Genomic DNA, 25,379 nt, shown 5'->3' on the forward strand with positions numbered 1-25,379 from the left:
GGTGCTTGGTCCCTGAGTCTGAGTCCTGGGTTAGTGTAATTTGTATGTAGATGGAATGGGGGCTAGGCTTGAGTCGGAGTTCGAACTCTGGGTTTACACTGCAGTGTAGACATACCCTAAGTTTCTACCACTTCCAGACCCTTATCCCCCTGCACAGCCATGGAACTACAACTCCCCACTCTAAATATACCATCTCCCAACCTCCAGAAAACCTCTTCCTGTCAACCGCAGGTTTCCCAAACACTACCAAAGTCACAAAGCCCTTCTCAACTCGTCATGCCCCACAGAACCCCATTTACTCTCCCCCCCTATGGTCTCATCCCATATCTGAATGGTTCTGTCAGCTAATCTTACCTTTGCTAAAAACAGTTATGCCAAATAAGGTGACCAATTGTTTGTTCAATTTAAACATTTCAAAAACGGCCTGTTCTGAGATGTTGAGTGAGCATGTTACATTTGTCATCTGTGGGGGATAGTGATTATTTAGCTAGACTCTAAAGGATTCCAAAGAAGCGTGTGGAAAACAGAGTAGAACTTCAGGAAGGAGCATTTTTAAAATGCCTCCTCTGCAAAATGTTTGTAAATATTTTACCTTAAAAATTATATGGAAAATTAAATTTCCCTCTGAAAAGTTACTGGTCCAAATGTAAAGACAAAATTAAAATTATTAGCGTGGGAAAGAGTTATTTTAATTTGGATGCAAATGAAAATCTTAGCTCTACCTTAACTATGGAGTTGCTACCAACACAGGTCAACCTAAAAGGGACACTAGTTTTAGGTCCCAAGCTTAAGTTGTACCAAAAATAAAAAAAGGTTTCTTAAAATTTAATTAAAAATCTGGTTGCACTGAAAATTTAAACACTCCCCTACAGCTCTGGAAACACAAAACTGACATTACTGCAGAACAACCAGAAAATGAAGGCTTGTTAGAAAATGAAACTGACTTATTTTCATTGTCCAAGCTGAATAAAATGCAAGAGTAAACAGACAGTATAAATAGTGAGAATTAAATTCTATTTTCAATTTAAATAGTCTAATAGGTTAGTAATACTGATAAAATTCTAAGAATAAATTCCTTATCTACAATAGTATAAAACTACCATCAGTAATTTTACTAGACTGGGACATCAACTGGCAATATTTTGAAACAGAAAAGCAAGCCAAAACCAAACCAAAGAGTATTTCCAGTAAATAGAACAATCAAAACTTGTTCATTTTAAGAGATCTCTTTCAGTGACACCAAATGAAAAAAGTATATCATTAATATTAAAATAAGAACAGATATGCCTTGAAATACATAGGGAACACTATACTACACAGAACAAAAGAAAAACAGTTTGAAACATTTAAAATATATATCTATTTTGCAACCATGCACATGGATTATCCAAATTTCACATTCCCACTTCAGACAGAATAGTCTGGAAGATCTAAACATCTGCAAATACATTTACTCAAAAGAAAAAAGATCACCCCGTTAGTCCATCAATAATTTTATATTTGATCCCTGCCAAAATTGTAGATGGATAGTAATCGTTTTCAGTTTCCTTTAGGAATTTCCATAAAGAAATACATCAAAATCAACATAAAATCCAGAAACAGTAAGGCTGTTTTCTGAAACTTTCAGACTTGGAAGCTCATCAGATAATTATTAGAAAGGCAAACAATATTTGAAGGTTCTATTTTTTCCATAAATCCAAGAGAATATGGGTGAAATCCTGCCTCACTGAAGTAAATGGCAAACCTCTCATTAATCTCAATGAGGACAGGATTTCACCACATATTTTTAAACGAGTCTTCTACATGCTATAAATCTTTAAATGTTATTTTTTTGGAAAGTTAACTCTGCCTTACTTGGGAGGGGCAATTTTGCAAAACTAAAACATACTACAGTTATGTTTAACCTTTTATTGATATGGACATGAAAATGTTAACTTGTTACTATCCACCAAACTGTTGGACAAGGGTCAAAATCTTGGCAAAAATTATGGGTGAGGTTTTAAAAAGACTCTAAGGGAGTCATTAGGTTGAATTCAATGGGAACTGGGTATCTAATTAACTCTCTTAGACCTCTTTGAAAATCCATCTTTGAGCATAAGACCAACAAGTCTGGAGTTCTTCACAATTACGTGACCTTGAGATAGATAGTTCTGTATGAACATGTTGACAACTCTAGTTAACTATAGGAGGGGTCAGTTTGAATGCTGACCACACAAATAAGATTGACTTGACAGTTACGATTCAATCCCTTACCAAAATGAATGGGAAAGAAACAGCTTAACTTAAGCCTTATTTACACCAGGGTTATGTTATAGAAATATTTCACTGGGATGCTAAAATCAAGAGGGTGAGGAGCAAAATTTTTAAGAATTCCCTGATGCAGACAATTCCAATGCTAAAATGCTATTCCAAGAATTTCCCAGTAATTACTCTGAAGGCTTTTGGGTCAACTCCTCAGGAACTGGAAGCAAGTTATGTGTACCTCTCTAATGCAGCCCATTAAAGTAACACATGAAGTTTGATAAATTAATGTCACCATTATTAGTCTTTATAAGTAATGTTATATTGTTGGATGCATCAGTCTTACAGTACTAACAAATTATGGGTAAAGGATCAAATTCAGTGTACAATAAGTGGCACAAATGGGCTAATTTTGGCCAAATAACTACCCTTTATAAACCAACTTATCCATAAAGTGTAAAACACATTACAATAGCATACTTCTCAAAAAGATGGTCACCAAAGAATGGCAGTACTGAACAAATAGTTCTCAGAATACCATCCAGAAACTATTTCAATAGCAATGCAGTTAATACCTATCACTTGAGCACAATATGTAGACATAATGACAGTCATCAGTTACATAATTAACTTATCTACTATTTGGAATAACAACTGTCACAGGTTAAAGGTCTCCTAACATTTTTTCCAAAAATACTGTTTGGAAAAACATTGGATGTGAATTATCTTAGGTAAGTTTCCAACTTGCTCCTTCATATTAGTTCCACTGAATCATGACAATGTCAACCCAATCTTATTGATTTGTTCCAACAGTCAGCAACAGAAAGGTCAAGGATGTTATAAGAAGCCTGCAGACTTGTGATCCATCATCATTTGGACTGCCAAAAGCAATAGAAAACATCTAACAAATTAACAATTTGCAAACAGCACATAAACCAAGCCTTCCAACCATCAGATTAGGTTTTCCTATTTTGATTTTTACATGAAGAGAAATAGAAACCAAACACACACTCTTTAAATACTATATTTGATTGAAGCAAGGTACTAGATAATGGAGCCTTATGAAATGTGAATTTTGGACAATTAAGTTATTTATAAACAATGAAAGCAAAAGAAAACAAAGCAAAATAATATCATCCCATATTAATTAGTAAACAGAAACCACACTCCACTAAAAAGGAGCACACACCAAAAAAAAAAAAAAAAAAGCAGTAAGAGCTGGAAGAATCACTGATGGCCAATCACCTGCGATTTTCATCCAGCACATCCAAGACCTGCTGGTAAGCCCTACGAGTAGAAGACTGGATAAGCGACAAAATGCCACGAGCAGAGTAAATATTAGATCCATCTTCAGGTAACATATGAGGAGGACAGACACGAGCCTGTTGTAGTGATGATGTCACACTGTTTGTACAAGCATAGCAAATGAAGAGAAAAACACTGTTGTCAGATTTTAAATAAAGAACTTCTTCAGCCAGCCCTAGTTCCAAAGTTTAAGTTGATTCCGTTTGATCTTACCCTTTGCCCACCAATACCAGGTAAACACTGTCAAAAAAAGAGTAGCAGATGGATTCACAATTACATTTGTTAATTATCTTATGAACCAAATACAAATTACATTACACAAGACTGATTTTGGTACAGATATATAGGGTGTTTTTTTCAGAAGTCCGCAGTACTCACGGACATCAATGGGAGGAGAGTTAGGCCAACATTCAACATTTTTTAACATTCCACCCATGATCTCTTTTGAAGTCTTACTTTGAGAGAATTATGTATTAATGCAAACATGACAACCTGGCATAAGTCAATCTCTTGAAGCAAAAAAAGTCTCTCACGTTTAACAATGAAAGAGTGAGATCACGATAGTATTTTGATTTGCTTGTGTCTGATGGTTAAAGAACCAAGATTTAACTGAGAAGTTAGAATAAAAACCCAAAATTCATCTACCAAAGATGACAAAAAGCCTATGAACTATAATTCTGACCATTCTATCAAAGAAAAGTGAACTGAGTTTAAAATGTAAGCATTACAGAGGGTTTTTTGTACATGATTTATTTTACAAACATCTCTGCTGGACACTATTAAATTCTGATCAAACATCTTTGTGTTGTACATGTATTCCTCTTATTAACTTGCCATTTGCCATATAGGCCTTTACACCAGGATATTTATTTTTAGGAAAATAAACACAAATTTTAATTAATAATGACATGCTTGTTTAGCCTGAATTCATTCTTGTTAAGCTGATAATTTAGTAATTATGTTTGAAAGAGTCTGATTCACTGTACTCTCTAGAATTCTGGGATGGTTTATAATCCAAGACGATTGCTCATCGCCAACACTGGATGTTCCTTTGATCTTCTTTGTCTATCATTCCTGCTTTACTGCTACAATATTCTGAGTCTGAGTGCCAATCTTTCTGATCTTTTGCCTGTGTTCCCAAGAAACTGTTATTTAAGTAAAGTGTTAACGGTGGAAATCAGTATACTTGATGTTTGGATCCCTCCTTGGCTGGATCAGAGATTTTCATTGTCTAATTATTCTTGGATTGTGGAAGGAGTGTTCAGCTGATGCTGAGATTAAAACAATGGGTGGTACAAGAAACAGCTGTATTGAAAAGGAGGGTCAGCATCACCCTGGCCATCAGTCCATTCACAGCAGTGGCACAGCCAGCTTGAGGGTCAACAGGAACGCAAAAGCTGGATTCCGACTCCAAAGATGAAGACATAAGGATGGATGAGATGAGTAATAACTTTTACTGCATAGGATTTTGACAGATGTGATAATGTCAGTTGTGAACTAAGCTTTTGTCCTGAAATCATGAATTACCTTGGTGCTTGACCGACAACGGCTAACACAGTGTTTATTGGAAGATATTTTCACAAGACATTAGAGATGTAGCACTTAGGCAAGAATTTACAGAAATAGAAACAAAGAGACTATAGCAAACATTTATTTCGCCATTTTATGGTTTTGGCTGTGTTCTCCTATACTTGAAAAAAAAAAAATCATCTGCACTTTCCTTTTTTCCATACTTAGGATTACTTTTACTTTTTGATTAACAGGATTAGTCATGGCAGTAGCGCAATTCCATCTAACTCCTGCTTTGCACTGTGACTACATATTATAAATATCCAGGGTGGATAAAAATCAATGATTTAAAAAAAAATCAAATAAATTGGATTTTTTTTTCATTTAAATGAGATTTTTTTGATAAAATGCTTTTTGAGGAAAAAACCTATCTAAAGATAGTTTTAACTAAGAAACATTATAGCTCAAAAATATCATGGAATAGGATTATAAATTCTAATTCTATAATATGAGACAATATATTCATGTAATGTTTAAAAAAAGTTTTGTAAATGAGTTCCAATAGTTAATGAATTAGGGACCCAATCTATGGGGTTCCAGGGGCTTCTGTATAGATCATTTAGGTTAGTCTTTCTATCTACCCAATGGGACCCAGTGCTCAGTTCAGAAGATACTATCAGAGACGCTCAGTTTTGCAGTTCTCAAACTGTGGATTTGTGTCTCCAGAGATAACATGCTTGTTAACAGCAAAAATGTTTTTAAATAAGTAAATAATACATAGAGGTGAGATATAACAGACCTCAACCCTATTGTCCCTCTGCAAATTTGTGTACACAGAGTCAATCCCTTACCTCTCCCTAAAACTGCAAAGTTTCAAAAAGTTCAATGAACAGAAGATAGTTGGGGGTGGAATAGATCTGGACAAGGAGAAGAAGTCTGGAGATAAATGTGAGAAGAGAGGGACAGGCACTAGAAACAAAAGTGAAACTGTTTGAGCAGCATATTCCAGAAGTCTTGAGGTCTTTCCGAGCGTAGCCTTCATTGATTTGAGATCTACCATACCATTCTCTCACTAGAAGGGAAAACCTATAATGGCAGCAGGCCGTAAAAGAGACCCAGTTTGGAAATAAGAACCACTCAAGAAATGTATGTTTGGGGATGATGTTTTAAAGAAAGTCACACCAGTGAACTGGTGGAAGTCACTTAAGCACTTGGATTCAGAGACTGTTGAAGTGATAATCTCACTTTTAACAGCAGTACCTGCTTCTGCCAGCATAGAAAGAATATTTTCTTCCTCTGGACTAATTCATTCCAAGTTGAGAAATTGTTTGGGACCTAGGAAAGCTTGTTTTGCTTTTCTAGATGATGAACAAACAGGAAAATGAAGGTGAAGCTGACTTAATTAGCTGCAGAAGCCAATATTTTAAGTTTCTCATGTTGACCTGGCTGACATAGTCTATTTAATTTTTGTTATTTTTTTAAATATTTCATTTAAGTATTTTAGTTAAAAACAATTTTAACAAAAACAAATCGGATTTTAAAAAACTTGAACTAAATTCAAAAATTCATATGCTTGTTTTGTCAAAATAGTATATGTTTGCTGTTGAAGAAAAAATCCAGAATACATAACATTGTTGTTTTAGTTAAATAAAACAATTTAAAATGTCTGTCTGGTGATGTTCTCCTCCTAATACAGCATGGCAAGAAAATCCTCCGCATATTAATGATTAACCTGTTGAATTGGAGATAGTTCACCTCCCAATGACTTCATAAATATCTGCTTCAATTACCTTTGGTAAATGAAATAACCAAATAATCATTCATTTTCTTCTGATATAGCTGTAAAACTAATCTGAAAAGTTTTCAAAATAAATCACTTTAAAAATGTATAGTGTGTATCTTCTAAAATGAAACCTACATCTGAGTTGTGAAGAATATGTATTAAGGTTATAACAATGAACAAGATTGCACTTTTATGTAGAAATCCATGATTAAATCAAGTTTTCCTGACTAGTGATTTAAATCATGATTTAAATCAAAACCACCCTGTAAATAGCCATTGGATAAACTTGAAGAGGCAGGGAACAGGGGCAGGCAAGAAGATATTGCCCCTCAAGTGAATTCCTTGGATACCATTTTCCAGTTTGAATTGGCAGGGTTGGGGGAGACAGGGAGGATATGAAGGTAAAGGATACTTCATATTAATCCTCATTCCCCTTGACCCTAACGAAGGAACATGATTTAGTACACTGGTGGAATCAGAAGGGGGAACAAAAATCCCTCCAAATTCTCAAGATGCAATAATTTTATAATCATATAGATGGTAGATTAAAAACTAAGTAAAATATTTGGCTTATCTATCAATGCATCTTAATGACTAAAAATGCAGAATAGTGAATGGAAGAAATTAGAAACTGTACAAGAGACAGCATCAACAATAGGTGATAGCTTGGAAATGTGGAAGGAAAAACACCACAGTGGCCCAACACTGTAGCATTTAATTTCAAAAAGGGGAACTACACAAAAATGAGGAGGTTAAACAAACAGAAATTAAGGGTACAGGGCCAAAAGTGAAATCTCTGCAAGCAGTGTGAAAACTTTTTAAAGACACCATAATAGAGGCTCAACTTAAATGTATACCCCAAATTAAAAAACATAGTAAGAGAACCAAAAAAGAGCCGCCATGGCTAAACAACGAAGTAAAAGAAGCAGTGAGAGGCAAAAAGGTATCCTTTAAAAAGTGGAAGTTAAATCCTGGTGAGGAAAATAGAAAGGAGCATAAATGAAGTGGCAAATGAAGTGTAAAAATACAATTAGGACGTCCAAAAAAGAATTTGAGGAACAGTTAACCAAAGTAATAGCAATTTTTTTTTTTAAATTAAGTGCTACAATGTCAGGCCACTCTGGTGTTTTTGCAAAAAGAAAAGGAGTACTTGTGGCACCTTAGAGACTAACCAATTTATTTGAGAATAAGTTTTCGTGAGCTACAGCTCACTTCAATGCTCAAATAAATTGGTTAGTCTCTAAGGTGCCACAAGTACTCCTTTTCTTTTTGCGAATACAGACGAACACAACTGTTACTTTGGTGTTTTTAGCACCTTGATCGTTCAGTGGCCCCACTGGTTGTTTAGCAGTCTTCCTGCTTCTGATGCACTCAAAAACACCAATCAACCAGTGGGGCCACTGGATGATCAAGGTGCTAAAGGAGCACTCAAGGACAATAAGGCCATTGTGGAGAAATTAAATGAATACTTTGCATTGTTCTTCATGGCTGAGGATATGAGGGAGATTCCCAAACCTGAGACATTCTTTTTAGGTGACAGATCTGAGGAACTGTCCCAGACTGGGGTATCACTTGAGGAGGTTTTGGAACAAATTGATAAATTAAACAGCAATAAATCACCAGGACCAGATGGCATTCACCAAAGAGTTCTGAAGGAACTCAAATGTGAAATTGCAGAACTACTAACTGTAGTCCGTAACCTATCATTTAAATCAGCTTTTGTACTAGATGACTGGAGGATAGCTAATGTGATGCCAATTTTTAAAAAGGGCTCTAGAGGTGATCCCAGCAATTACAGGCCTGTAAGCCTGACTTCAGTACTGGGCAAACTGGTTAAAACTATAATAAAGAACAATATTGTCAGACATATAGATGAACATAATTTGTTGAGGAAGAGTCACCATGGTTTTAGTAAAGGGAAATCATGCTTCACCAATTTACTAGAATTCTTTGAGGGGTTCAACAAGCATGTGGACCAAGGGGATCCAGTGGATATAGTGTACTTAGATTTTCAGAATGCCTTTGACAAGGTCCCTCACCAAAGGCTCTTATGCAAAGTAAGCTGCCACGATAAGAGGGAACATGCTCTCGTGGATTGGTAACTGGTTAGAAGATAGGAAACAAAGGGTATGTATAAATGGTCAGTTTTCAGAATGGAGAGGTAAATAGTGGTGTCCCCAGGAGTCTGTTCTGGGACCAGTCCTATTCAACATATTCATAAATGATCTGGAAAAAGGAGTAAACAGTGAGGTGGCAAAATTTGCAGATGAAACAAAATTACTAAAGATAGTTAAGACCCAGGCAGACTGTGAAGAGCTAGAAAAGGATCTCTCAAAACTGGGTGACTGGACAACAAAATGGCAGATGAAATTTAATGTTGATAAATGCAAAGTAATGCACATTGCAAAGCATAATCCCAACTATACATATAAAATGATGGTGTCTAAATTAGCTGTTATCACTCAAGAAAGAGATCTTGGAGTCATTATGGATAGTTCCCTGAAAACCTCCATTCGACGTGCAGCAGCAGTCAAAAAAGCAAACAGAATGCTGGGAATAATTAAGAAAGGGAAAGAAAATAGGACAGAAAATATCATGTTTCCTTTATATAAATCCATGGTACGCCCACATCTTGAATACTGTGTGCAGAGGTGGTCGCCCCAGCTCAAAAAAAGATATACTGGAATTGGAAAAAGTTCAGAACAGGGCAACAAAAATTATTAGGGGTATGGAGTGGCTTCCGTACAAGGAGAGATTAATAAAACTGGGATTTTTCAGCTTGGTAAACAAATGAGAGCTAATGAAAGATATAATTGAGGTCTATAAAATCATAACTGGTGTAGAGAAAGTAGATAAGGAAGTGGGGTTTATTACTTCTCATAACACAAGAACTAGGGGTGAAATTAACAGGCAGCAGGTTTAAAACAAATAAAAGGAAGTATTTCTTCGCACAACGCACAGTCAACCTGTGGAACTCCTTGTCAGAGGATGTTGAAGGCCAAGACCATAACAGGGTTCAAAACAGAACAAGATAAATTCATGGAGAATAGGTCCATCAATGGCCAGTGTCAAAGGACAGGATACTGGGCTAGATGGACCTTTGGTCTGACCCAGTAGGGCTATTCTTATGATAACAAATATGGAGTTGGACATACTTCAAACTATAGAATGCTGTCCCCTTCACACTCCCTCCTACCCCCCCTCCCCCGGTCTATAATACTAAATTACCACAGTAATGCTATCTATATACAAAAGCTTTTGTAAAGATTTCAAGGGAACCACTGACTAGAAACATATATTTGTACTTCTAGTAGACATTTTGCATTAACAGCTGTACTGAATAAATTGAAGGTCTCACAACAAGAACTAGCTGCTTGAATTTATATACCATCAAATTATTCTGAATTGTCCCTGAGAACATCAATGGGCTTTTCAAAGTGGGTAAATATTAGCACTCAATTTAATGGAGGAAAACTGAGGACCAGAGAGATAAAGTGACTTTCACAATATCACAGAGCAAGCTAAAGTCAGAGCTGAGAAGAGAATCCAGAGCTACACAACTCCTAGTCCTTGATCTAATCACTAGTCCACTGTACTACATCCAGTTCAGTGAGCCCCAAACTAGCTACAAGAAAGGACTGTTTTATAGGCTGCTTGCAAAGACAGTCTCAGAGATTATTCGAATCATGAAACTTATTTGCTTTTGGATAGGAGTCAAACTACACAGGCAGGAAGAGACAATTCCTATTAAGAAAGTTTTCTCCACAAAGGCAATTTGTTAACTTATATATCCCTCTAAACTAGATAATCAGTGTAAGGGAAACCCTTCTATTTTGGTTCTGATAAAGCTTGGGAATTATTATGCAGACAGTTTGAAGTTTCAAGGGCAGAAAATGAATTTATGTGAAAACAGAAGGAGTTAAGGAAAACTGAATGGAGTTAATTCCCCTTCTATGATCTTCCCTCAGGATTCAAGAGCATAGAGCTATAACTGATTCATTTGTTAAGTCTCTGAAGGTACTTCTACACAGAAATTGAACACTCGTGGGGATGTCACTGTTGCATCCCCATCCAACTACAAAGTCTCATGACAGCCACTGCATGCAATAGGGTAACAAGGAGTTAAATGACAACACATTCAGCAACGTCTGTCAACTCCACTCCCCCCACCACACACACACAAAATCAGGAGCAGTGCCAACTCCTTCCCTCAAATCTGGGGTGGCTCTTCTAAGAATGTTTTTATTTCTGTCACTCTCACAGCATACATACTGGAACGTCACACAACCCATCAGCCCATCTTTATTCCAAAATACTATAGCTGTTAAGAGTCAGGTATTTAATGTATTTTAAAGACAAAATCTCTCTACGTTTTTATCACTGTAGGGTCTGAGTGCACAATGACTCTGCAAAGTCATTTGTTTATGTGATATTTTCGAGGAAAAGACAAAAACCCAAGCTGCAATTTGCAAAGTAGCCTAAAAGTTAGGTACTCAACTCTCATTGACTTTCAGCGGGATAGGGGGGTTAATTCCTCTTAAATTCCTTTGAAAATCTCAGCCCTAATCTGTACAGTGTTATGGCTATTTGAGGTACAACATGCTCCCAGAAAGCTTTAAAAAGCAGAATAGAAAAATCTTTAACTCTCCCCTTCCCTGTTTTAAAAATAGTCCCTAGAAGTGCATGAGAATCATCTTATGCCCTAGTTATGCTAGGAATTACACCATGTTAGCAAGACTAGTTTAAGCATGGTATAAACAGTTTGTCTGGCCAGAGTGGATGGGGAATAAGGTTTAAAAATACAGTATTCCAGGCTATGCTTCTGTCACTATGTTCTAGTCTAGAGAATATTTTTTAAATGGTTGTGTTCCATCTGCACTAGTTATACAAACTGTATTTACAATGGATTCTGCAGTTTAATTTCCAGGTTAGATGGAGCCTTTATTGAGACACCAGAATGGACAGTGCACAATGATACTTGGCTGTCAGTCAAGCCAGCACATAAAGTTAGACCAAGAGGACAAGATAAGCAAGGGTTAAACATCCTATAAGAGGCAAAATGCTTTGACAGGACTGTCTTTTTAATTAAAGGGTTTAATGTAACTTGAATTTAAGCTGCAAAGCGTGGACTCTTCTCCTGTTTGTTGAGGGAAGTGAATCGGACAAATCCAAGTGCAAGAATAAAAGCCTACAATGACTCAAGTAAGCTTCTGTCAATAATTCACTATACCATGGAAACTGTGATCCTTACAGCTGAATAGTATGGGAACTAGCACATATTTCATACAATATATAGGCTTATTATCCAAGTCACATTTGTTTAGATCCAGCAAACACATTCCTAATTCTAATTAGAACACAGGGGTGGCATTTTCAGATAGTAGCAGAAGGAATACAAGGCACAATTACAATGATTAAAAAAAAAGCCAGCCTCTTATGTTTTTATACCATGGTGAAAAAATGTAACTGAAGTATACTCAAAATTTAACTATTTAAATGTTCTATTAAATTTCATCAAAAGGGGATGAGATGTATATGATTACAACATTTCCACATCCACCCACACACAATAAAAAGGGGTGTCTGCCACTCACCGGCTTCTCAACATGAAGATATATTGAGAGATTTCAAATAAATTATATTTTTATGACGTTAGAGAAAATTACTTATGTAATTATGAGGGTGCACCAATTTCTTTGCTCCTATTCAAGGGATCACACAAAAAGGTGGGGACATCTTTAACACACAAAGTAGAACTCAATTTCTTGGAAGAATAACCTGAAACTTGGGAGAAAGTATTGTACACAAAATCATGATCTGATAATCTCTTTCAAGTTACAGGCAGACAACTAGAAGTCACATGGAAAAGCAGTTGAGCTAAAGTTGTGATCTGCAGCTCATGGCAAAAAACAGCAAAATCACAACTGAAAAAAGATCCCAAACTCCAAAGAGAACAGGGAGATTTTATTGTAAATGAAATCAGCCAACAGCACAAAAAACAGGGTTAAAAAGTTGATTATTCAGGAAACATATTGCAGTTCTATAATGTTCAAACTTGTGTTACTTAACAGCGTTTGAAATGAGTATACCAAACATCAACAGGAAAAGCAGATGGGAGGAAAGAGAGAACAAAATACTAATCAAGTTGCCCTTAAGTCACTGCATCCCAGATCTCTACTCACATGGAATCGTTTCTGACCAATTGACCATTTTGACGAACAGCGTTTTCACTCATAGAACGTTCTCTCTTCGATCTTCCCACTGAACGAACCTGAAAAAACAAAAAGAAGTGGAAGAGGGAGACAAAGAGAGGAAGAGAGAGTGTTTTTCAGGAGTGTCCCTCAAGTACTGTGCTAAAGGCTGTTGACCAAATCTGCTCTCAGATACACATTCATAGCTCTCGTTGATATCAAAGTGAGTACAGAAGAGCACCTGATGGCAGAATCTGGCCCCGTTTACAGAATATGGAATTGAGTTTCTAATACAGTTTATCCCAAATTACTTGGTGCTGTCCAAGACACATGAATAAATGGAATTTTAGATAGACAAAGTGGGTGATGTAATATCTTTTATCAGACCAACTTCGGCTGGTGAGCGAGACAAGCTTTCAAATGGACCTGAAAAAGAGTTCTCTGTAATCTCGAAAGCTTGTCTCTCTCCCCACCAGAAGTTGGTCCGATAAAAGATATTACATCACCACCTTGTCTCTCCAACTTCTGTGGGTGAAACAGACAAACTTTCGAGCTACACAGAGCTCTTCTTCAGGTCAGGGAAAGGCACTCAGTGTCACAGCTAAATGCAAGGTGGAACAGATTGTTTAGCGTAAGTAATTAACACATATTGGAAGGCAGTGTTTCTCAACGATTGGTCAATGGACCTATACTGGTCCCTGAGATCTCCCTGACACAGATTAGGAAGACAGCAAGCTGGTCCCTGGTATCAAACAGGTTCGGAAACACTGTTCCCAGGGACTATTCAAGGTGAAGTGGCCTGTTAACACCACTGCAGTCATAGGACACCAAAAAAAAAAAAAAGGGGGGGGGGGAAGAGATTGGAGGGCAAGTGGATTACACATTGTTGTAATAAACCATTAATCCAGCATCTCTCTTAAAACCATGATTTTTAGTGTCTAGTGAAGTTATGAATTTAAGCTCTCAGGCTTGTCTTTTGAAGGTGTTGTGAAGGCTTCCTTTGAAGATGAGGACTGAGAAGTCAGATATGGAGTGATTGTTTTGTGAAACATGCAGGTCTGATACTTTTTTCACCCATGTTCACCCAGGGATGATATGGCGTTTTTGTTTTATTTTTCTGTGACAGTTCATTTGAGAGTGTACCAATTATCTGGTTTCACCCACATAGTTGTTATTGGGGCATTTAGTACACTGGATGAGGTACACCACATGTTGTGATAGGCATGTGTAGGACCCATGGATCTTGAAAGGTGTGTTGTGGGAGGTACTGGAATTTTAGATGAATGAGGAGGCAATCCCTTATGCCCATTACTGCTTCTATTAACCATTCACACAATTACTGTTAGAAAGGACAATAGAAGCCCACTAAGTCTGAAACAATAAATAGTAATTCTGTGTTTTACATATGCAGTTTAATAAATGTTTGGCTGCTTAGAAAATTGGAGACAGAACATATCTATTAGGTCATCTTATCCATCTCTAAGCCAGTGCTGTCTTGTTCCCTGAAACACATTTTTACAGCTTAATTAACAACATTTTGCTTAATATTGATTATATTAACAACGGATACTGGTTTTCATATAAATCTGACACTTTTTTAATCCCACTATTCTCTTGCTCTCAATAATATCCTGTAGCAATAGTTACATTGATTAAATTATATACTGGGTAAAAAAGAATCCCCTTTTATCAGTTTTAAATTAAATTAGTTGTCTTTCAGTTTCGTGTGTTGTCCCCTTGTGCTAGTATTATAGTATTAGTATTATAAAGAAAAGGTAAATAGGAGCTCCATATTTACCCTCTCTAAACTGCATTATTTTAATACCTTTATCACATCATCTCTTATTTACCATTATCTAAAACAAAGTCCTAATTCCTTTTTAATCACTCTTATTATTGAAGTTTTGCATGTCTCTAATCACTCTCATTGTCCTTTGCTGAACCCTTTCAATTTCTGCCATGTTCTATTTGAGATGAAGTGACTGGAACTGAGGTATTCAAAGTGATGATTTAAACAACCTTATGTCGTTTGCCTTTTTGACTCTCCTATGCATTTAGCAAATATTTTAACTGAACTGGCTCTAAGGACACTTAGTTTCCTGAGTCTCAGACTTAATTTAGAACCTAGTGATGTGTTTTCAACACATTTTGACATAAAATTCTGCATTGACCTGGACACCAAGATTTTTCCTGGTGCAATTTAAATATGGCCAAGTTACAGCATACGCACTTGGAAAATAGGGAATAAAATGAAAATACTTACAGCCAGGGCTATAAAATAGACACTTACCTATCAGAGAGCTGGTTAGGAAATATATTTTATTTCCCACCAAATAATTAAGAATTTTTTTTTGCTTTCACTGAATTTTTAGGTTTTCAGTTTCTGATAACCTGAACAATGTCAGTGAAAACAGAATTTTCTTGTGTAAATTTCCTTTTAGTCAAAAAAGGCATTTTGATCTTTTATTTTTAAACCAGTTCTAATGATGGTAATTAGGTTCTATATTCAATTTAACTGACAAATGGTTAGAGGGTTATCTTATTACTAGTAAGTGCACACATTACTTTGTAAAATATTTTTATATCTACCCATTTTATGGTAATAAACTGATCTAGATCACAATGCAGGGGTCATTCACCATCCCATTTTTCTTCTTTTGTAAACTTTTCACAACTAAGAAAAAGTTAAAAATAAAATAAAATACTAGCCTCTTCACTCTGAGGTGTCTGCGGTGGGGGTCTTTCTAGATCCAGAAAATCTAGTGGTCGCTCGCTAAGTGAGATAACCCGGGGAGGAGTTTTCAATGACAGAGGTTTGAATGGAGCAGACTGAATAAGGTCCAGATCTGATGGTCTGGAAAATGGAATGTCTTCACTATTACCTGCAACAACATAGTTGAGATTATTTTAATCAATATCAAGTAAACACATTAACACGTGAAAAGTTAGTAAAAAAGTTCAAGAAGACAAAGACATCCCTCACACTTCCACAAATAGACCAAATGTTTGCAAGAAAATTTATGCCATAGGAACTAAGGAAATATAACATCAAAATATAATCAACTCAGAAAACCAAACAATTATGAAAGATGGCTGCTAGTAGTCTCGCAGTTAAGGATATATTGAGATTTTTAAAAAGTATTTCCCTTAACTATATTTCTGTGCTTCAAAAAATCCTTACCACAACCTGTTTCTTCTAGACTAGCTATTATTTGCCTCTGTATCCCCACTGAGATATATTCTTGGGAAAGTGGCCACACATTCCACAACACCTGAGGAACATAACTTCACAGTCACCTTTAAATCTGCAGCATGATGATAATTATTGAGTGACTTGACCACAATCTCACCATCCAAATAACCTGTTCATACAACTCAATTTTTAGACAGTTGTTTAAAAAACCCCAAACATCTGAAAGGTTTTCATTTGTTGCCTTGGTAAATTATATATCAAGACACAAATGCAGGAGGGACATTTGATAAAAAATTTCTCATTAAAATTGGCGGGGGGGGGGAAGAAGGGGGAGGTTTAAGATAGCCATCATATACATAACACCTAACCTTAGAGAATATGATTAAGCCCACCTATCTCTCACATGGTTTTTGCTTATTACAAGCTACATGTCATGGTTTTAGCTTATTACAAGTCACGGTTATAGCCCTTTGACACACTTATAGCTTTTGTTTACTCTTACCTGTGCAGTATTCTCTGGACATAATTCATGATCCTGGAAGCACCTGATTCACCGAGAGCACTCTCTAACCTGCAGAATCAGGTCTTACCAAAGCTTCTTTGTTCAGATATAAAGATGAATAGAAGTTTGAATGTCTGAGTATTTCAAACTGTGGGACAAATGCATACTAGCAACAAGGACAAGCTTTGAAAAGATGTAAGAACTGTAGATGTTCTTAAGCTTTATCGTACTCGTATGATCAAACGCAGATTATTATATATCATAAGCTTATTATCCGTAGAGCCAACTCAGTAGCAGAGATATCATCAATATGATGTCGATGCTCCTATTAATCAGAATAATTTTGAATTATATCTAATGGGTCAGACAAAGTATATTTTTAGAATATGCTGCAGCTACTGTAGCTTATTCCTATTATATTAAGAATCAGAAGTCAGGCAGTAGGTATGGGTGGGTGAAATTCTGTGGCCTGCAATGTGTAGAAGGTCAGACTAGATGATCATGATGGTCCCTTCTGGTCTTAACGTCTATGAGTACAAAGTAAATTTTTCTGGGGTCCATTTGTAGTACTCATAATTCAGGCATGAAAGACACAGTAAGAGATTGGTGCATGTAATTATTTCAGCTTATTGTCAATATACATTCAGACATAGCACATCAAAATTATGAAACCGTGCATATTAACATGTCGCCTTAAAAATTATCCCAATGTCTCTGGTTAATAAAGCATTTTTCATATTTTAAGACACTTTAGAGGTCATAATTGATCAGCAGCTCCTATTTGGAGGAATGGGATACATTTCACAAGTCTTTGTTTTTGAATAATATTTTTTTCCCAAAACATCACTAAATTATTTTTTAATCCCGCAAAACAAGCTATATTGGACAGAGAGCAAATCAGGATAATGCTTTAGCTGCTACTTTTACCCTACAACGTACACATACCTGCCACTACAATCCTCTCTGGAACCTGCATAGTTACACTGGCATTTGGAAGTCCTTCTTGGATGCCTTGCTCAAGTTCAGCAGTTGGTGGAGCCACCTTTAATTTTTCTGGTACCCTCATTCGCTGGCTGATCCCTTCAGTGTACTCAATTTCATACTGAATTCGATTAATTTCTGCCATCTCAGCAGCTGGAGATGGGAACACTGCCCCATTCATTCTGATGAAAGAAAACCAAAAAGCCATGAATTATTAACTGACAGCAAAACTAAACATTAGGTGGGTTTCTTTCTCGATGCACAATAGAGTTAAGTGGATACATTTCTCCAATAACTGGGAAGTGTCAAATCTCCTTGACTGAGCACACACAATATTTAGTGAGAATAACTCCAATGTAAATTCAAAGAGCAAAATTTCCAGCTGCAAAGGACTACAGCAATTCTCCGTATGCTACCCAAACCCCACAGTGAGGCTGTGCAGGTGGTCTGTTGGCTCAATGGCGACACAGGGCTGCCTGCAATTCCTTACACAACATTGATAAGGTTTCCATACTAGCCCCCACATAGGCTAGGACAGAAAACTACATTGGGTAAGATGTCGGGGCACAGATGTGTTTGTGCAACATCAGTATCCTAGGCAATGGGAACACACGGGCTGTGGCTGCTATTTCAGCCTATAGAATGGAATGGTGACTGCAGGCTACCGGGTGGTGGATAAAGGAAAGGGACAGGGTTGCACAGTAGCCTCGCAACATAGCCCTGAGTTGGCGGGGAGAGAGATTCACTTACACAGAACCCAGTTTCACCAAGAAGGAAGTTTCTCACCAGTAAGCTGACCAATCAGTTTCAGAAATTCAGCATTCCTACAACATTCCCATTTGATTTATTCAGTACTTCTAGTTTAAAGACAGGCTATTTTGTAAACTTAAAGACTTTTTACTAATATGTAGCTGATGATCTGGACAGAATAAAAATATATCTACAATATACAATCTGAGTGCTTTTCAAAATGGAAATCCTACATCTGCAGAACAAATACACCATGGGCAGAAGCAGGAAGAGTTTCCTCACACTGCCAAACCAGAGTACAGTATTTCCACCCTGAGATGGAGGGCCCCCTTTAGGGGCAAGAAGGGAATTCACTCTGCTTGACCATGCCTCTGTGATGAGACTGTAATGGTAATGATGTTTTTTACAATATGGATAGTACAGATCCTAGTGGCCCAAATGAGACTACTCACTTGTATCACATTCTCGATTTAACATCTTTCTGAAAGGAAAAGGATATCTGAGCATTTTCATAAAACTATCAAGTACTGGAATCCAAACACAGAGACAGTTTCTCAAAATAAAGTATCTTTTAAGACCTGTAAGTCATTTGGGCACCTTTGGTTAATTTGCATATTAAACCTCATATAGAGAAGTCAGTCCATTGCTGTAATTATAGTGAAACTAAGTTATTGATATATTTACTAATATTATATAGGAGAGATGCCCTTCCGGATGTCCCATTCATACCCTACCGCCAAAATTAATTTCAGAGTTTTGTATTTTGGGTGACTCAAAAAGACAGTTAGTTTGATGACACAGGACACCAGATTAAATGATGAAGTGGAAACAAATATAAGTGTGCCAGAAGTAAGATCCACCTGGGAACCAATACAGGGATACTCAGAGTTGTGATGGGGATTCCCCAACACATTAAACCCCTGGCAATTAGAAGGAATCCCACCAACCTGAAAACACATAACACAAGAACCAGTGATCACCCAATTAAATTAATAGGGAGTAGATTTAAAACAAACAAAAGGAAGTACTTCTTCACACAATCCATAGTCAACCTGTGGAACTCGTGACCAGGGGATGTTGTGAAGGCCAAACTATAACTGGATTCAATAAAAGAATTAGACAAGTTCATGGAGGATAGGTCCATCAGTGGCTATTAGCCAAAATGGTCAGGGATGCAATCCCATGCTCTTGGTGTCCCTAACCCTCTCACTGCCAGGTACTGGGACTGGACGACAGGGGATGGATCACTTGATGATTGCCCTGTTCTGTTCATTCCCTTTGTAGCATCTGGCATTGGCCACGGTCAGCAGACAGGATAATGGGCTAGCTGGACCACTGGTCTCACCCAGTTTAGCCATTCTTATATTTATATTTAAAACCTCACACCAGAAATTAGGGAAGGAAAAACTCCCTGTTTTATGCAAGCTTGCAAAAAAAAAATTACATTCCTTTTCCTTCATTGAGGCTGAGAACCATGCAGAGTTATAGGCTGTCTGTATTAACTTCTGCAGGTTGTATGGCTCCAATAGAAGGAGCTGATAGGACCCAAAAATTGGGAGCAGAAGTGACTACAGAGCTCATTGACAGGCACTCACCAGTTGCTTAAGTTGTTAGTCTCTAAGGACCCACAAGTACTCCTTTTCTTTTTGTGAATACAGACTAACAGGGCTGCTACTCTGAAATCAAGCAGCTCTGCCACACTTAAATGCATAGACTTTAGCCTCTCCCTCCACCCCACACTTTTGGTCTCACAGAACAGATTTACCCTTCCTGCTACAATAAAGTAGCCTAATGTATTGTGGCCAAAGTACAAAGTGCCTTCTGAGATTTCCACATCCCAAAAGGTCATGTACAGTTCAGGCAGAAGAAGCAGTAAAGCACTTCAAGATCTTTTGAGCTGAGAGTCCCTATGCAAATGAAAGTATTTAATTTTAACAAGAACTTAAAAATACCAAGAGTATCTTATGGCAACAGCCTTGTTAAATGGCCATGATCTATTAAGTGTTACATGTACCAGATGAGTTTGATAAGATTTTACTAACCTCCCTAGAGGTGATTCACTGCTTGTTCTTTTGTTCATTTTGAAATATTTGTACAGCTATAATTTTGTAATCAAATATCACTACACTGCAGCACTGTTTACTTTACAACACAGTAAAGTTTGGATCTGTTTTTGTACATAAGACAGCATGACAATTGCTTTTCCAGCTGTAAAAAAATAAAGAAAGAAAGAACAGCATTAGAAGAGTCAACTTCATAAATATTTAGAATCTAAATATGAGTTTCATAATGTGAGTCTGGCAGTAATTGCCAAGTATCTACAAATACAATACTTCAGTATGTTCAAATGCGTCTTAGAATTCAGACATGTAATTTCTGGAGAATTCACTGATTTTCTAAATGGCAGAAGGGAAAAACAGTGAGATTTCAGCTGCTCAATCTTTACAATACTGAAACTTACTAATTAAACTAGAGATGTATGTTTATGGGGAAGAAAGAAGAGGAGGTCTATAATAAAAGATGTTAGTCCATATTAGGAAAAAAGAATAGTTAGCACAGAGACCTAAGGTTGAGATCCTGCAATCTGCTCCATAGTAGGCAGATTCCTGCACCTGTGCAAAATCGTAGGGTATGTCTACACTGCACTTAAGAGTGAGCCTCCCAGCCTAGGTAGACAAACCTGTGCTAGCATGCTAAAAATAGCTGCATGCCCCCAGGTCTGAGCTTGGGTGGCTAAAATGAGCCTCCACCGGTGCTACAATGTCCACACCGTTATTTTTTAGCATGCTAGCGTGAGTCACACTAACAGAAGTCTGTTTAGGGGCTTGCTTTCAGCTGCAATGTAGACAGCCTTAGTGACCCCAATGGCAGTGCACCTGTACAGAGTAGTTTGCAGGGCTGAAGCTTAAGTCAGAATATGTAGATGTCTATTCCACTCCTGATTTACTGTGACCTTTGACCTATCTGTGTGTTGGATCATATTAAAGAAGTTCTGTATTAAAATCACAAATGAGTTTGATTCCCCATAGTTTAAATTCCAGGGTATTACTAATTAAGAGGTCTCTTGGTTTTTGGTACTGTTTCTCTCCCTCTGTGTGTGAAACTTGCAAGCTGCTAATTGTGTTAGTACATTCTAAGACAGAGTCTGTTCTCAAAGCAATTCACAGAGAGAGAGACTGAAAGCAATACTCTAACAACAGAAACAGCACCCAGAGACTCCCCGCCCTTTTGTTGTATTAACAATTGTGATTAAAATAGAGATAGAGGATGTATGTGGATGGATGCTTGGTGTGGATAATAACTGAATGATCAGGGAGGTGCCAGCCTAAGAATCCAGTGTCCATCGGCTGAAGAAGGCGTCAAGTGGAAATAACCAGAGGACCCCCGGAGGGCAGACTGGAATCCACCCAACAGCCTCAAGAATGGGAGAACCAAAAAACAAGATAACATCTAGCAGCACTGAGCCGTAAGGAATGTGCTGTCTGCTGACTGATTCAGCAACAGCATGATGAAGCAATTCCCATAGACTGGCATAGGAAGAAATTCCTATAAAAATAGACTCTAAAAAGTGAGAACTTTGGGGGGGGTCTGATTCTGCAAACCAACTTCCAGGAGCATCAGATGAGCATCTGACACGGCCCTGCTCCCTCCTCATGTCCAGGCCACCTGGCCAGTGGCTTGGCATGAGCAACTCTAAGGCTGGTAACTATGATAACAACCTTGCAGAACCTGTGTGTGTGTGTTTGTATGAATGAATGTGTGAATAAATATGAGATTGAATGGAATGTTATAGCTATAACTAACTGCTTACTATGATTCTTTCTGTATTCACAATAAATGTGGTATTTTGCCTTTTTATCCTGCTGGTTTTTATTTTATTGGTATAACATGTGCCTCAGTTTCCTATGTAAAATAGTGACAATATTTAAACCAACTCTGTAAGCCATATTTAGATCTTAAAATAATAACAAAAAGTTCATTACCATTAAGAGAGCTCAAACTGAAAGCACAAAGTAGAAAAATAAAATTCTTAGCTCCTTTATGGTAAATGAAAAGCAGAACTGTCATTATTAACTGGAAAAATCTGAGTGGTTGAACAGTATTCAAAGTCAACAGGGGGAAAGGAAGTTTTAAGGTGACATTTACAGAACTCAGTGGTTGTAAAGGTGGGGGAGGAATGAAAGTTTGAGAAAGATAAGTCATCACAAATAAAAACATGATTAATTATGCAGAATCATGGAAAAGGGATGGGGGGGCAATCCGAGAGTGCACACAGGAGTGTAAATGGGAACCCAGGAGGGCTATTTTGAATGGGATTTGGAGATGAAGATGAATCAAGTAGATCGAGGAGACAATACAATATGACGCTGACTTCTTGGACACAGAAAGTAGCATGCATATCCCATTCTGGATCTCCTAAAAGGGACTGTAACAGCAGTTTGGGATTAAGGAGAATATATGGATCTGTGTATACAAAGTTAAACAAAGGATGAATTTGGACACCATGATATGGCAATTGCCAGACACAGACAAGAGAGATGAGGGAGAGAAAAAGTTTGTCATAAACGACATGACAGTTTTGGGCTTTGGAAGCAAAGTTAAGAGGATGTATTATGGGACACAGAGGACTGATTAACTGTCAGCACATCAGTCACTGAAGCATTTAGAATTAGAAGCTATGATGTAACAAAACACTATCAGGGTGATTGGAGGGGGATGCAGAGCTACATGTCATCTGCACACAAGGGATAAATACTGAAATGCATTCATCATGATACATGTGTCAGACCTATTTATGCACATCACCTATGCACATCATGTACATGGAAGGAATGAACAAATGTTAGCGAGGCTTTGGGTTTGTATAATATTTAATGAATGCAAGAGAGCAAATGCCACTCTGCCAGCAGCAGCTTTAAAGCTGCAATGCATAGCGAAGATCCCAATTGGGTCAAAGAGGTAGTTTTACAAGCAAACGTCTTTATTTTTCTAGTAGAAGACGAGTATGGTAAAATTAGCATAAATGAAAAAAAAGGCTGTAGTTTGATAAGCTGATACTTTGAAATATCCAGGTTGTCACTGAGAGGCAACACTTCAAATAATGCTGTGGACAAAGTGACAACTACTAAAGTTAAAACAGAGTAAAATGGAATTCACTGGGTTTGAGCCTGAGCTAATACTGGTATCACAGCACTGTTTTCTGCGGAAGGTGTCCTGATTTACAAGGGCATAAATGAGAGGGGAAAAACAGGCCCAGTAGGTTAGAGGATTACATAATCCTAACCACTCAAGTCTCATAACCATTTAAGAAGTCATTTTAAATTATTTTGTTAATAGAGGGTGCGCCACAATGTAGATATACCCTTAATGTTTAGGGTCTTTCAAAATGTGAAGTCAGGGGCATCCAGCCCCTGAGGGGGCTACTGAAAGCAGGATCCCCTATTAAGTGAATATATTTAAAATAAAATAGTGTGGGCAGAGAAAATGGAAACACTAGGGGTGGGGGGCATGAAAAAGAGAAAATGGGCCAGTTGGGGGTATAAAAAATAGTAGATATGCAGAGAGAAAGTGAGAATGGCAGAGAAGATGGGGTGGGCATAAAGAAGATGATGGGGGGGGCAAAGCTGGACAGGCAGTGAATGTGAGTGGACTCAGCGGGGGGAGGAGGGGCGGTTATAACAGGCCATGGAGCAACACATGGGGGATGGGCATAACAGGGCTAGAGCAGGCCGGGGAGAAGGGGGGGCTGTAGCGGGGAGGGGCTAGAGCAGGCCGGGGTGAGGCGGCGGGGGGGCTGTAGCGGGGAGGGGCTAGAGCAGGCCGGGGTGAGGCGGCGGGGGGGCTGTAGCGGGGAGGGGCTAGAGCAGGCCGGGGTGAGGCGGCGGGGGGGCTGTAGCTGGGAGGGGCTAGAGCAGGCAGGGGTGAGGATGGGGAGCCTATAGTTGGGGGGACAGAGTAGGGGGCATATTGCTGGGGTGGGGGGGGGCATTTGGGATCTTCCCACCCTGGCTGCCGGGGTCTGGCGGAGCAGGCCCCAGCGTTACCGACTCACCCAGAGGCCGGCGGGAAGCCGCCTGGCAGGCCCCTCGCGCGCTCCAGACACTCAAGGGCTCTCTCTCACCGATAAGAAAGCGCAATGCAGTCCGGGCCGCTTAGATGGAAAAACGGACTGAATTGTCCACATCGAACCGCCGTAGCCACCACTGAGCGGAGAGCGGTGTAATGTCACGTGACCTAAGAAGGGCGGAAGTGATTCTCTGGCCCTTCACCTGAGAGAGAGCGAGCTAGGGGGAAGCCATCTTTACTGTGGTCAGACAGGCCGCGAGCGCTGTGTGCCTTTGTGATGCTACTGCTGTAATTGCTGCCACAGGCTCCTAGCTACAAATACAGTGCTGGTCGGTAGCATTGACGGTGTAATGTTAGGTGATAATGCTGAGTGAATGCCCTCAATGTCTATCACTAGTTATATTTTACTGTCACCAGCAATGTGGACACATGAACCCATTCTTAGAGATCAATAATAGAATAGTACTGGGAGGGGTGCGAGAACAATTTTTATAGTGGGGTTGCGGAGAGCCATTGAACCAAACTGTAAACCCTGTCTATTGTTGGGGACACTGGGGCATGGCCACTAACTCGAGGGGATGGAAGACCACGAGTGTCGATGAAGCCCCCTTGCACTAGGCCCAGGTGTCCTTGGCCCCCCCTCCCGCCTGGAGGCACTCGCAGCAGCTCTGCATACTAGGCCCAAGTGTCCTTGGCCCCCCCGCCTGGAGGCACACACAGCAGTTATGCTGAGGATCTGCAACAATATGCTGCAGAGTCAGACTGCCTGAAAATAAGCAAGGCCAAACAGGGCAGATATGGAAGAACAATGCTGAATAAAGAAAAGGAGTACTTGTGGCACCTTAGAGACTAACCAAT

General features: G+C 38.4%; 1 protein-coding gene across 6 annotated transcripts in view; it reads right to left on the reverse strand.

Annotated features, from left to right (window-relative positions):
* MFF (mitochondrial fission factor) overlaps positions 1–24,688 on the reverse strand; it is a 33,544-nt gene extending 8,856 nt beyond the window's left edge. Inside the window, exons 1-6 of one of the 6 annotated variants that reach the window (XM_048863193.2) lie at positions 24,508–24,676; positions 20,498–20,663; positions 17,670–17,887; positions 15,739–15,911; positions 13,021–13,109; positions 3,487–3,645 (exon numbers count right to left, since the gene is read on the reverse strand). In XM_048863193.2, the coding sequence (XP_048719150.1) occupies positions 3,487–3,645; positions 13,021–13,109; positions 15,739–15,911; positions 17,670–17,887; positions 20,498–20,535 (677 nt within the window). In that variant the 5' untranslated portion in view covers positions 20,536–20,663; positions 24,508–24,676. Of the gene's footprint in view, positions 1–3,486; positions 3,646–13,020; positions 13,110–15,738; positions 15,912–17,669; positions 17,888–20,497; positions 20,664–24,507 lie in introns of all 6 variants that reach the window. The other 5 variants (XM_048863194.2, XM_048863196.1, XM_048863198.2 and 2 more) reach the window with 5 other exon arrangements.
* Between the last annotated feature and the right edge of the window lie 691 nt (positions 24,689–25,379).

Source organism: Caretta caretta, chromosome 9 (genome assembly GCF_965140235.1).
Source record: "Caretta caretta isolate rCarCar2 chromosome 9, rCarCar1.hap1, whole genome shotgun sequence".
Taxonomy (NCBI): domain Eukaryota; kingdom Metazoa; phylum Chordata; order Testudines; family Cheloniidae; genus Caretta; species Caretta caretta.